General features: G+C 48.2%; 1 protein-coding gene across 2 annotated transcripts in view; it reads right to left on the bottom strand.

The window, feature by feature from the left end:
• Positions 1-1,661: 1,661 nt before the first annotated feature.
• The window catches only part of SLC25A22 (solute carrier family 25 member 22), a 104,713-nt gene continuing 91,814 nt past the window's right edge, over positions 1,662-14,560 (bottom strand). For both annotated transcript variants that reach the window (XM_075326372.1, XM_075326373.1), the window contains exons 9-10: positions 4,267-4,342; positions 1,662-2,803 (exon numbers count right to left, since the gene is read on the bottom strand). In XM_075326372.1, the coding sequence (XP_075182487.1) occupies positions 2,650-2,803; positions 4,267-4,342 (230 nt within the window). In that variant the 3' untranslated portion in view covers positions 1,662-2,649. The remainder of the gene's footprint in view (positions 2,804-4,266; positions 4,343-14,560) is intronic.

A 14,560-nucleotide genomic window follows, 5' to 3' on the forward strand; every position in this document is an offset into this window, starting at 1 on the left:
ACACCTCTGATGGCAGTTTATTTACTAAAAGACAATAAGGATAGGAAGTTGAAAAGCATTACGCCTGATTCCTCTTTCCTCGTCATCAATGGCCCCAAACACAATAGATGGCTGGCCGATCCTGGTGAAAACCGTGTGTTCGTCTGACTTTTCTCTAATCCATATAATGGCCCTGTACACACACGGAAGTTGGAACAAGCCATTCGCCATACTAACAAGAAGGAGACAGTTGCACTCTGTAGTGCTATGTGTAATGAATATAAGATTATAGACATGCATTACTTCTATGAAAAACATGTATGAATGGAGATACTTCACACACAAAAATGGCCAGTTTTATGTGAGCCCAACAGCCAACGGCAAGGCAACCTTGTTTGTTGGGTCCCTATCAAACTAATGCCTCTCTTTGGGTTAAAAAACCTACAGTTTATCGGCAAACAGGAACTTGGAAATGGAGAATTAAAATATCCTAAGGCTGAAGAGCAGATTGGGCTCACATAAAAGTTGGGCTCACATAAAACTGGCCATTCTTGTATGCTAAGTATCTCAATTTTTACATGTTTTTCATAGCAGTAACGCATGTCTATATTCAAATATTCATTGTTCCACATATCGTAGCACCACAGAGTGCAACTATCTTCCTTTTGTTACTGTTTCATGTTTAGTTTGCCCTTGTTCACATTAGGAAGGTAGAATGTGCCATCAGTCTTCTTACATCCGCGCCACACAAGGTCTTAGTAAGAGACACATCTCCAGTGTTTACAGGTTAGGGCTCCACATTGACTTCTTGGTACACGTCGGTTGTGGTAAAGTTTCATGTATCAGTCACATGTTTTCCGTTGGTGGAAAAATTTATCTACTCTTTTGCCATTACTAAAAGACGCCATGGAGCCCTAGCCTTAAATAGGATGACAAATAATTAAGTACAGCGTCTCTTCTTACATATATCAGCTAAACTTTCCACTTTTATGAACCCATAAGCAATAACCGATTTGCCACAATATACATATGTACACAAATAAAATTCACAATTTTCACAAAGTACTGGCCACTCAGCACAGTATATCCCTTGGACATCATTCTATATATACTGTAAGTTAGATATATTTGATCAGTCATTGGACCGAAAATAAGGGTGTTCCACATTTCACGATACGTAGATGATTAGCTACCCAAATAAATTTTGGTTAATAAAAAAAGAACAATCAAAGGCCGGTTTTACATGTCTGACATTCACATTCAGAGTACAGATTGTGATGTCCAGGTTGGACGACGTCTCCTATCTGAACTCCATAGTTTCATTGACACTGTTGAGGTTGGGTAAGGAGACCCATGGTCCGGACACTGCGATATGTACTCGGACAATGAATGTTGGACATGTGAAACCAGATGTAGGGTGGTTTCATAGAATTAAAGGGGTTGTCCACTACTTTTACATTGATGGCCTATCCTTAGGATGTCTGACATCCCGCACTCCCGCCGATCAGCGGTTCTCGGTCCCGGTGGTGGCAGCAGGCAGCCGGAAATGCTCAGTTCTGGTGCTGCTCCGTCTTCTGATAGTGGCCAAGGCTGGGTACTGCACATTTGCCTCCTATTGATTAGAATGGGGGGCGGATGTGCAGTACCTGGCCACGGCCACTATCAGAAGACGGAGCAGCGCCAGACCTGAGCATTTCGGACTGCCTGCCACTGCTGACAGGACCGAAAACAGCTGATCAGTGGGGGTGCGGGATGTCGGACCCTGGACGATCAGACATTGATGACCTATCCTAAGGAGCGGCCATCAATGTAAAAGTAGTGGACAACCCCTTTAACAAAAAAAAACAAAACTCTGCAGTTTTTGATGCAGTTTCAAAAGTGGATCCAGGAGGAAAGAGAAGTATAAATACTTCCTTTATATTTCCCATTCCCAATACACTTTTCGCATTGCCTAAATTTTTTAAAAAAACCTGCAGTATCAAACCACCCTTAGGCTATGTGCACACAGAGGTTTTCCAAGAGTTTTTGGAGCACAAACTTTCCAAATCTCAAAGCTCCTCAAAATCTTTGAGTTTCTGCTCCAAAAACGTAACAAAAAAGACTCCGTGTGCACATAGTCTTAACGTGCTGGGGATTATGTATCCTGAATAGGCAGATATAAATCTTCCAGATATTCCGGCAATTGTAATAAATTATAATTAATTCAATCGTAATGACCTTGAATGCTCAGATACGTCCAGACATTCAATATCACCAATAAATACACATTCTAGAATTTAAAATGTAAAAATGGCCGTCAGACCAGCGTGTTGCAGGTCCATGCAGCTGAGCAAAAGCTAAAAATTCGATATTCTGAAACAAAACCTTCATAATCTGTTCGAGCGTGTCGTGAGTAAAATTGGTAGACTCCTTTGTATTGTTACCATGTTGCCCATTTCATTATGATTGTTTCATGCCTTCAAGTAAGGAAAGCTAGGTAAGTTGCTGAAAGGTTTTGCAAATAACCTCAAACACTTTTGGACCATACAGCAGCGCTGGTAAAGGATGGTCTTCCAGTGTGTAAACCCGTGGCCAATAAATAGGCAGGGGCAGGAAGAATCCACTTAAGGAAATGGCAAGAAAAGCCAAAGTGAGGGAGCTAGTAAAGGGGGTATTATGTGATGGTTGTCATTAATCACGCTTGGAGGGTAAAAAGCTCAGAAGAAATTCACCGATTCCTATAAAATAAACGACTTGTGCAATTCCAAAGAGTGGAGCAATGACCAAAGCTCTGCAATATGCCCCCTTCAGGAATGCCGCGGGACCCTCGCTTCTCCAGATTTTCCTAGAAATAGAAAATATGAAACACATTGATAATTACCGTTAAAGCAATTTGACCAAAACGTATGTCAGACGTCAGGGACTTTCTGTGACTCTTATGTGGAAACGCTGTGGTGGCCAGTAATGATATGTGTTAGAATGATCTCATCTGGAGCTAGACAAAAGGAGGAACCGCCCAGGAACCCAGAGAAATTTGGGTTCTAGACTACTTTAGTTGGCTTTTCGCCCTTCATACACCTGACATATATAAATGCATTTTGTCTACCTCCAACTCTATTAAGGATACATAAAGAATAGTGGCCCATGGAAAAACAGTATATGGGCCCCTCTTTGGGTTGCAACAAAAGCTTCTTTCAGCTTTGAAACTGGAAGTTGCTGGAAGTTGCCCCCCACCTTTGGCCTATATATATATATATATATCTATATAAACACAGGGGCCTAAAAGGTGGGGGGGAACTTCCACCTCCAGCTTTTGTTGAGACACAAACAGGGGCCCATGTACTGTTATATATTTTCACACTTTATATAACAAAACTAAAGTTTAACTGTTTGGCCATAATGACCATCGTTACGTTTGGAGGAAGAAGGGAGAGGCTTTGAAGCCTAAGAACACCATCCCAACTGTGAAACACGGGGGTGGCAGCATCATGTTGTGGGATTGTTTTGCTGCAGGAGGGACTTATGCACTTCACAAAATAGATGGCATCATGAGGAAAGAAGTATATGTGGCAATACTGAAGAACATCTCAAGACACCAGCCAGCTTGGGCAGAAATGGGTCTTCCAAATTGACAATGGCCCAAATAACAAAGTCGGTGTTTTGGAGCGGCCATCACAAACCCCTGATCAATCCTATGGAAAATTCATAGCAAAGCTGAAAAGGCCGGTGCGAGCGGCGACCTAAAAACATGGTTCAGTTACACCAGTTCTGTCAGGGGGAATGGGCTTAAATTCCTACCAACTATTGTGAGAAGTTTGTGGAAGGAGATCCAAAACGTTTTACCCAAGTCATACAGTGTAAGGGCAATGGTACCAAATACTAATCAAATGGAGGGAAACTTCTGTTTTCAACTATACTGTATATATATATATATATATATATATATATACACACATACACATGTATATACTGTACATATATCTACATATACATACATATTTATATATGTGTATGCCGTATGTATTTACCGAAGTTAGTTAAGTGCAATAATTTAACCCATAAAATAACAAGCTATGAATAATGATACCACATATTGGTTGAAGCATTGAAAACATCTAATATGGTTGAATTAATATTTGTGATCTCACTTCAAATGGGAGTTCTACACATTCTTCAAGGATTATAGGAAAGTCGATCCCGCACTGGCCAAGCCAGCCTGTATTCTAGTAACAGCTCACTTATCGATACCTCACTTCCGCTTTTGTGACCATGAAGTCTTTAGTCATAGCAAACCTCCTACATATTTACCTGGTACAGTCTATGATTCCTGAGTAGGTATCCTCATTTACTCCCCTCTGTAATGACTGCAATCTTGTTTTTATCACTGGAAAACAGAAATATAAGGAAATACAGCTTTATTTACCCAAGTGTCAAAAAAGTTAAAATTAGTGTGCAGATAAATAAAAGAATAACAATATGGGATTTCCAGACAGATTACATTCAGATAAAACCTTACTAGATGAAATACCCATATTCAGTTATGTTATTGGCAAATAGTTCTTAAAGAGGACCTGTCACCATGTGATAAGTGGTCAGTTTTTGTTCTAATTTTATTCCTCTGCTCTCCTGATTGTTCATTTGTCTGTGTGTTCAGTTTAAAAATCTGCCATACCGTTCCAGATGTATGGACCTTTATATTTCATTTTAACTTATGCTTTTTTTACCAAGGGGGTGTGGCTCACATGTTCTCTGTGGGGGCGGGGTCTTTACGTTGCTCTGCACACAGATTAGATAAAAGTGTGCCTAAGGCTCCCTTCACACGTCAGTGATTCTGGTATGTATGTGCTTTTTTTTATACGTACCAGAATCACTGACATATGCAGACCCATTATAATCAATGGGTCTGCTCACAAATCAGTGATTTTTCACTGAACGTGTCTCCGTGCATCATACACGCGTGGCCGTGATTCTGCACGGAGACAAGTCAGTTTTTTTCTGATATCACTGATGACCCACGGACCACACTATGGTGTGATCCGTGTGTGATCCGTGAAACACGTACCAGAAAATCACGGCCATATTAAATATTAAATATTTTCAACTTACCTTGCCTGCGATTCACTCTGCAGCCTCCACTCTCGGCAGCTCCTGCCTGGCTCATGAATATTCATGAGAGCAGGAACAGCCGACCAGGAAGTAGGTGCTGGGAGCGGTGGGCGGACGCTGCAGAGCCGAGGAGCTCAGCACCATGGACAGCAGGAGTAAAGGCAGGTGAGTAATGTCCATATGCAATCACGGATCACGGATTGCACATGGACAACCCACGTGTGCCGTGAATCATGGAACACGGAGGGACATGTGGGTGTTTTACACGTCAATGAAGAACGTCAGTGTTTTTGACTTATGTGTGAAACGGGCCTAACCTGAAAATTTCGGCAGGCTCTGTTCTCATGTCTAGTAGTTATTTACATTTTTGGATCTCTTTTAGGATCATAAAAACATTAATGAAATATTTTGGAATGGAATCCATTCATTTGACTGGACATGGAAGTGTCATAGGATACACTAGCGGCCACAGACAGAAGGGGGCCCCTATGAAAAGTAAATCACCCCCATGGCTCATCATAATGCACAATTCTACTCTTTTTGGAGTTGGTAATTGCCCTCTTATCCCTTGAGCACTCAAGTGCTTGCACATGTTGCACCAATAGTATGTCTGCCCCTGATGGGGAGAAAAGTAGCTGTCAGAGGAGTCTGGCAGTGGCTCCATTATGGAGAATACAGGAGCTTTTAGCAGAGCTGATTGTTCCTATGTATGCAAGCGATAGCTGTCTATATAGTTGACCTATAGTTTAGCCAACAGCTATCTAACCTGTATGGTCAACTTTAGATACACGACTTAACCAGAAAGAATTAATGGCTGCAGTTCTTGGAAACGCCTTTTGATAACATCTCCTTCTTTTGTTTTGTCCCCTATTGTGTCTTATGTTCTGCTGAGGGTTGCAGTTATTGGTGGTCCCATATACCATCCCATGGAGTGCCACATGGAAGGTAACCCTTAGATGAATGAGTGGTCCCCCCCACTTCAAAAGAGGTAACTAGAATGGATTTATAGCCCTACTGATGTGGGATAATGTCCCATCTATTCACTATTCCCTATTTGACACAAGGGAGTAAACGCTGGATGAGTAAATGCCGCTTTACACGCTACAACATATCTAACGATGTGTCGGCGGGGTCACGTCATAAGTGACGCACATCCGGCATCGTTGGTGGTGTTGTAGCGTGTAACGACTGCGATTGAACGTAAAACCGTTCATTGCATACACGTCGTTCATTTCCTAAAAAATTGCACGTCGGTTTGTTCAATGTTCCTGAAGCAGCACATATCGCAGTATGTGACACCCCGGGAACGATGAACAGATCTTACCAGCGTTCTGTGGCTCCCGCCGGTAATGCGGAAGGAAGTAGGTGGGCGGGATGTTTACGTCCCGCTCATCTCCGCCCCTCCGCTTCTATTGGCTGCCTGCTGCGTGACGTCACTGTGACGCCGAACGTCCCTCCCACTCCAGGAAGTGGATGTTCGCCGCCCACATTGAGGTCGTATGGAAGGGTAAGTACGTGTGACAGCTTTTAATCGATTGTGCGACACGGTCAACAAATTGAACGTGCCGCACATACGATGGGGGCGGGTATGATCGCATACGATATCGTATACTTAATTGAAAGGTGTAAAGCTGGCTTTAGGCTACATTCCTGCAATAAGCTTTTGGTTAGTTTTTGATGTCGCAGATTTTCTGTACCTAATATGTAAAATAGACTACTTGTGGGTTTTTTGGGGTTTGTTTGCATTGTGCTCTTGAGTGCACTTTTATCATGTTTTTGATGGTGCTATTTTTGTTTATTTTTGGTGCATCATGTTATAAAAAAAATTACTTTGGTATTTATTAAAACTTTACTGATACGGTCATATGTGGCTTAGGCTATGTGCGCACTACAGAATCCTACTCCACACTGATGAGGGACAATACCCTGAAACAGCTGTCTGTGGATGGATATCTGGCCTTGGTATTTCCCTTGTCATATCTTTAAACTTGTCAAAGAGTTGGATATTGACTAAAAGAGCCACTTAATATGGTGGTTATGGTGGTTGTGGCGCCCTAGGACCTGGTCGCCACAACAGCATTGCCCTCCCAAGGGGTTAATGCTGAGCCTGGAGGTAATTGGGAGATCCATTGGCCAGCAGGTTTAACACCCAACACAGTTCTCCCTCCGGCCAGCAGGGGGAGCTCTGAACCTGGAATTCCAGGGAGCCTTCCTCTACCTGACCAGAGGGAGGAAGTGAGTCAGTCTGAAGGGAGTAGTGGAAGTGAACAGACGCAGAGTGAGCTGTCCTGTGAATCTGGGGCCTGGAGCTGGAGCAGCTTGGCCCAGAGAAGCAGGAATAGCTGAGAGGCAGCAGAGAGACTCAGACATCGGAGTCTGTGGTTGCCAGGGTATAAAATCCGTCCCTGGTAGCCGAGTCCGAAGGGCAGGAGAGCTGCAAGCCCCTGGCCCAGAAACATCCAAGGTACAGCTGCAGCATCAGGGCCCGGTGTGGACTCCAGCGGAGAAGCACCAGAGAGAGGGTCTGCGCAGCCACCTACAGAAAGAAGGGACGTGCTATTGGTCCCAGCAGCGAAGAGGGCCATTGCTGGATTCAGAGAAGCAGGGTCCTATCATCACAAAGCAAAGTACAGGAGTAGGCCTCATACTCAGCTGGCCAGAAAGATCATCCCAAGTACTTCCAGGCCGACCGGATCCCCATTACCACCTGTAACGGTCTCCCAGGACTGGACTGTTCCCAGAGTAAAAGAGGAGAAGGTAAAGAGACTGTTGTTTGTGCCTGGTTCTTTCCTCGCCTGTCGGCCCTGCACCGTGTTAGCCACACAACACCATAGACTTTCACGGGCACCAACGGTATCCCGGGGCATCGCTCCACCTGTGGGGAGCAGTACCATCATAGCTGCCATAACATCACCCCGGAGTTCTCCCATAGCAGCGGCGGCTTAATAGCCGCATACCACAGGTGGCGTCACGAACATTAACTTTAACTCATCAGCCACATATTCAACTGACACCCACCAGGGCCACGGAGCCGGGCCCAGCCACCACTGACTACCACCGGACTAGTCCGGCCCGGCACCGGGTGTCCCATAGCCCTGGGGTGGGCGAGTCAACTTTTGGCGTCACGAACAGGATTTCGTGCCCGGTCACACCGGGTACTGTGCGCCTGAAGAATTGCGCTTTAAAGACTGTATTACTGCGTGTTTCACTGTTTGAAAACTGCCACCGCCATTAGCCTCACTGAGCGCAGGAAGAAGGGGGGCGTGCCTGACAAAGAGCGCGAAGGGAGCGCGCCATCAGAGCAGAGCGCTGTTAACCCCGCGCGACCCAGAAGGAAATTTGAAAAGTGAACGGAGCCTGGTAAGGTTCACTAAGGGGGAGGAAGATGTCCGACGCAGAGGGAGGGCAGGTGGCTGCCATAGCCCGAGACGCCGCAGCACCAGCCGAAGCGATCCCTGTCGCCGTCGCCCCATCCCCCGCTGTAGCGCCGGTAATGCCGATCACCATGCCGTACATACCGGGCGCAGAATGGCTTCCGCAGTACTCCGGGGAGTCCCATACCTTGAGCGACTTCAGAGAAAGCCTGCACAGCTTGTTCCGGGTGTATCCGCTGACTGAGAGCCAGAAGGTGGGCATATTAATGGGACAGCTAGCCGGCGCAGCCCAGCGTGAAGTGAAGTCCTGGCCTGATACAGATAAAGGGACAGTAACCCAGATACTGGCCAAGCTAAAGAGTACTTTTGACACCCGCACCGCAGCAGAGATAAAGATGAGATTCTTTGGGTGCAAGCAGCGGGCCACAGACAGCATAAGGGACTATGCCTTAAACCTGCAGGAGGCCCTGAAAGCGGTTAAACAAGTGGACCCAGAGAGTGTACGTGAGGAACACAAACTCCTAACTGAGCAGTTCATAGAGGGGCTCCTGTCAGATGCCCACAGGACCCAGCTGCGTATCATGGTCCTGCAGAACCCTGCTCTGGACTTTGCAAAGTTTAAGGACCAGGCCATCCGGGTACTGAGAGAATCTACACCGAATGACCCAGTACCCCTCCGGCCTCTTGCTATCACGTACCCCGGGGTGGTGCCTGCAACACGAGCCACTGCAGGGGCTGAGGCGCAGTCCCTGGATAAGGATCCCACTGCAGAGCTCAGACAGCAGGTCCAGGAGCTGACCAAGACTGTAGCTGCCCTTGCCAAGACCGTGCAGTCTCTACAAGTGACCCCATCGCCTGCAAGAATCGAGTTGGCCTCCAGCCCAGATGACGTCCCATGGATGCGACAGAGGAGGGTTCCGCCGACCCGAGGCAGAGACACAGACCGGTATGATTCAACGGGACAACCGATCTGCCGCCGCTGCAGCCAGGCGGGCCACATTGCACGATACTGTCCTTTAAATGGGCCGAGCCTGGGGCCAGGAGCCGACCCCCAGGTGTAAGGAAGCCCGGCTCAACACCCAGCCGCAGCAAGTATGTGGGAGGACGACCGGTCCTTCCTATTGTGCTGGATGGGATCCCTTTGAATGCCCTCCTGGATACGGGGTCCCAGGTAACAACCATCCCCTACAAACTGTACAAAAGATATTGGGCTGATTCAGACATTGACCATGGCCCAGATGATGATTTAACAATTGTGGCCAGTAATGGTCAGCCCTTACCTCAAATTGGGTACAAAGAAGTAACCATTAAAGTGGGGCGGGTAGAATTGCCATGTCAGGGGATGATAATTGTAGATATTGATCGCAAAGAATCTGACCCATTGGTAACCATTGGTACAAATGTGATAGAAAATTGTGTTGCCGAAGTGATAATTTTGTTGCAACAGGCGTCTGAAACTGCCAGCTCCGGGCAGCAGCGTGCCCTACAGAGGGAGATCAGAGCCCTGATGAGGAGGCAGCAGGTAGAGCTGGCCGGAGGAGAAATTGGCAGTGTGAGGGTAAGTGACCCCCTCCCCATTGCAATACCCCCAAGAAGTGAAATGTTGATATGGTGTCGGGCAGCAATAGGCCTCAAGGGTCAGGATTACCATGCCTTGGTAGAACCGGTGTATTCAGACAGCAGGCCTGGAGTCCTGATAGCCAGAGGGGTAGCAGACGTCCGCAAGGGGAGAGTGCCCATCCGTGTCCTGAATTGTGGGGAGGAGGAAGCCAAATTGCCCCGGTACGCCACTGTAGCAAAACTGTACACTGTCAGCAACAACACCATCAAAGCAGTGGAACCCTTGATCCCGTCCGACCAGGCGGAAGACAATGGCTCCAAGGGGCAGCTGGAAGACTGGTGCCAAAACTTACATGTGGGCACCGACTCCACCCCCTCACACCAAAAGCATGGGGTTTACCGGGTGGTACAGGAGTACGAGCGGGTCTTCAGCAAACACCCCCTAGATTTTGGGCAGGTGAAAGGGGTTAAACATCAAATCCCCACGGGTGATCATCCTCCCGTTAAAGAGAGATACCGCCCTGTACCCCCCGCACAGTATCAGCGTGCCAAAGAAATGTTACGGGAAATGAAGGAGGCTGGGGTTATCAGAGATAGTTGTAGCCCCTGGGCAGCTCCACTAGTGCTCGTAAAGAAAAAAGATGGTACAATGAGAATGTGTGTAGATTACAGGCAAATTAACCGCATTACACATAAAGATGCTTATCCACTACCCAGAATAGAGGAGTCACTAACAGCCTTAAAGTCAGCTAACTATTTCTCCACCTTGGATCTCACCAGTGGGTATTGGCAGGTTCCCGTGGCAGAGGCGGACAAGGAGAAGACTGCATTCACGACGCCAATGGGCCTCTGCGAGTTCAACTGTATGCCATTCGGGCTCTGCAACGCCCCAGGGACATTCCAACGGTTGATGGAGTGCTGCTTGGGCCACCACAACTTCGAAACCGTGCTGTTGTACCTGGATGACGTCATAGTCTACTCCAAGACTTATGAAGACCACCTGAAGCACTTAGCAGAAGTGTTTGAGTCTTTGTCAAAATATGGCCTGAAGATCAAGCCGTCCAAATGTCACCTCTTGAAGCCAAAGGTACAGTACCTGGGTCATGTGGTCAGCGCAGAAGGTGTGGCACCTGATCCGGAGAAAGTCACCGTAATCAAGGACTGGCCAAGACCCACCACGGTAAAGGAGGTGCGGCAGTTCCTTGGGCTGGTGGGCTACTACCGAAGGTTCATTGATGGTTTCACCAAGATAGCAGCGCCCCTTCAAGATCTCCTGGTGGGCCAGCCAAAGCAGGCTAAGAAGCAGAGCCCTCCCTTTGAATGGAGCAGCCAACTAGAAACATCCTTTGTCCAGCTGAAAGGGGCTCTCACGGGAGAAGAAATTCTGGCCTACCCTGACTACAGCCAGCCGTTTGTACTGTATACAGACGCCAGCAACGTGGGCCTGGGAGCCGTGTTGTCCCAGGTGCAGGGAGGCAGAGAGAAGGTGATAGCGTACGCCAGTAGGAAGCTTCGGCCCACAGAAAGGAATCCAGAAAACTACAGTTCCTTCAAGCTGGAGTTCCTCGCTATTGTTTGGGCAGTGACTGAACGCTTCAAGCACTATCTGGCGTCGGCCAAGTTCACCATCTTCACGGACAACAATCCGTTGACACACCTGGCAACAGCCAAGTTAGGTGCGTTGGAACAGCGGTGGATGGCCCGGCTGTCTAACTTTGACTTTACCATCAAGTATCGGGCTGGCAAAAAGAATAACAATGCTGATGCGCTGTCCAGAATGCCTCACTTACCCGAATCTGGAGAAGACCTGGATGAACTCGAAGAGATAGAGTTACCGGCTTTCCATCACCAAGGTGTGTCCCAGTGTGAGCATGCTGTGGGAGTGAAGCGCTCAAGCCAGCACGGGGTCTCGGTCAACCCCTTACTCCACCATAATTGGGAAGAAACACAGAACGGTGACCCGGCCGTGCGATTGGTCAAAGAGAAGCTAGCGCAAGCTGAGACCCATCTTGGCCCAGACGCTCCAGAGGAAGCCCAGCAGCTGTGGAAGGAGAGGGGACGACTGTTCACCTACCAAGGCAAGCTCTGCAAGAGATATGTCAACTATCGAACAAATGAACTTGTCTGGCAGATAGTGGTTCCGCAGAGAGATGCTCCAATGGTCCTAGCAGCGTATCATGATAACGCAGGACACTTCGGGTGGAAGAAGTTGGAGGCCCTACTCCGTGATCGGTTCTATTGGGTGCACATGAGAAAGATGATCGAGAAGTGGTGCCGAGACTGTGGCCCGTGTAACCTGAGGCGGAAAGACGATGCCAGCCAAAGGTCTCCCTTGCAGCCAATTGTCACAAAGCAGCCCCTGGAGTTGGTGGCCCTGGACCACGTGAAGTTAACACCAAGCCGGTCAGGCTATGTGTACGCCCTCACCATTGTGGACCATTACTCTCGTTTCCTGGTAGTAGTGCCTGTGAAGGACCAGACAGCCAGGACAGCAGCTAGAGCGTTCCAGGCATCCTTTTGCCGACCTCACGGCTATCCGGAAAGGGTACTGACTGATCAGGGTCCTGCATTCGAGGCTGAAGTGTTCCAAGAGTTCTGTAACATGTACGGTTGTAAGAAAATCCGAACCACACCGTACCACCCCCAAACCAATGGACTGTGCGAGAAAATGAACCATGTGGTTATTGATATGCTGAAGACCCTACCGCTGGAGGAAAGGAACCAATGGCCAGAAAAGTTGCCAGATCTGGTAGACCTGTACAACCACATCCCAGTGAATTCGACCAACTGCAGCCCCGCTTACCTGATGCGAGCCAGACCAGGCAAGTTGCCTGTAGACTTTGAGATGGGGACTGTGTCGCCTGAGGCGGTTCAAGAAATAGAGGATTGGGATACAGAACGGCAGCAGCGGTACCGTAAGGTCCAGGAGTGCGTAGAGAGGAGCCTGTCTCAAGCAAGAACGAGACAAGAACAGCATTACAATCAAACAGCCCCAGCAACTCCCTTAGCACCTGGAGAACAAGTCCTCAAGAAGAAGCGGAAGGCGCATAAATTGGATGATCAGTGGGAAAACGAGCCCTACACCATTATCCCCTCCAACTTTGACAACAGTAAGGTGTGCCTCATAAGCAAGGATGAAGGCAAGACTTGTCAAGCAGTATCCAGAGACCGCCTGAAGACGTGCCCTGAGCGGTGCAAAGTTCAAAAAGAAGTGGAGGAAGTTCGAGAAGAGGGGGAAGAGATGATACAAACAATCCTCGGCAAATTCCCCAAGACTTGGACCCGCATAAATGGTGCCGTAGTGGTACCGGTCCTGACGTTCCCACAGTTGGTCGAGCCAGAAACAGAACAGGTTCCGGATCCACCCAAAGAACCGTCCGCCCCGACACGAGGTGACACGCCAGCAGTGGAACAGGAGGATCAACCCCCTGTCAGTGGTGAACCTGTCATACCCTTGGCGACTCTTAGACCACATGGGCGATCATCATGCATACCTATTGGGGTTAGGCCTACCGGTAGTGCTGAGATAGGAGACACACTAAGTAGTCAGGGACAAACACCAGAGCTACGCAGGTCCCAACGCAGCACTCGGGGACAACTCCCTCTAAGGTATAGGGAATCAAATGTATAAAGGAGAAAGAAAGAGTATTTATTGGAATGTAAATAGTTATGCGAAATGTCTGTAATGTTGTGTACAAAATGTTTTTCTTTTTCTTTGATTGTGAAAATGGACAATTGGGCCACTGGACTATGGGTGGCCAACACCTAAATTGTTCATAGTTAGCACCAGTGTGCTCGACACCCCTGAAGAAAAACCCGTCCGGCGTGCATAGAGTGGGGTCATCAATGCTCTGACGCACGCCCAGAGCCTACGTTGGGGGTTTTATCGCGGCGGGTCCCCCATGGAGCAGTGTAATGGACACCCGGCAGGGAGCCACACTGGACTCTTATAGTACTGTTTGAATTTGTAACGTTAAAGAGAATGTGCCTCCCATATTGGGATGAAATGTATGACATGTTATGTTTTGTTTCCACAGTCCGGGAGTACTGAATTTAACTAAGGGGGAGTGTGGCGCCCTAGGACCTGGTCGCCACAACAGCATTGCCCTCCCAAGGGGTTAATGCTGAGCCTGGAGGTAATTGGGAGATCCATTGGCCAGCAGGTTTAACACCCAACACAGTTCTCCCTCCGGCCAGCAGGGGGAGCTCTGAACCTGGAATTCCAGGGAGCCTTCCTCTACCTGACCAGAGGGAGGAAGTGAGTCAGTCTGAAGGGAGTAGTGGAAGTGAACAGACGCAGAGTGAGCTGTCCTGTGAATCTGGGGCCTGGAGCTGGAGCAGCTTGGCCCAGAGAAGCAGGAATAGCTGAGAGGCAGCAGAGAGACTCAGACATCGGAGTCTGTGGTTGCCAGGGTATAAAATCCGTCCCTGGTAGCCGAGTCCGAAGGGCAGGAGAGCTGCAAGCCCCTGGCCCAGAAACATCCAAGGTACAGCTGCAGCATCAGGGCCCGGTGTGGACTCCAGCGGAGAAGCACCAGAGAGAGGGTCTGCGCAGCCACCTA

This window comes from Anomaloglossus baeobatrachus, chromosome 10 (assembly GCF_048569485.1).
Source record: "Anomaloglossus baeobatrachus isolate aAnoBae1 chromosome 10, aAnoBae1.hap1, whole genome shotgun sequence".
In the NCBI taxonomy this organism is placed as follows: domain Eukaryota; kingdom Metazoa; phylum Chordata; class Amphibia; order Anura; family Aromobatidae; genus Anomaloglossus; species Anomaloglossus baeobatrachus.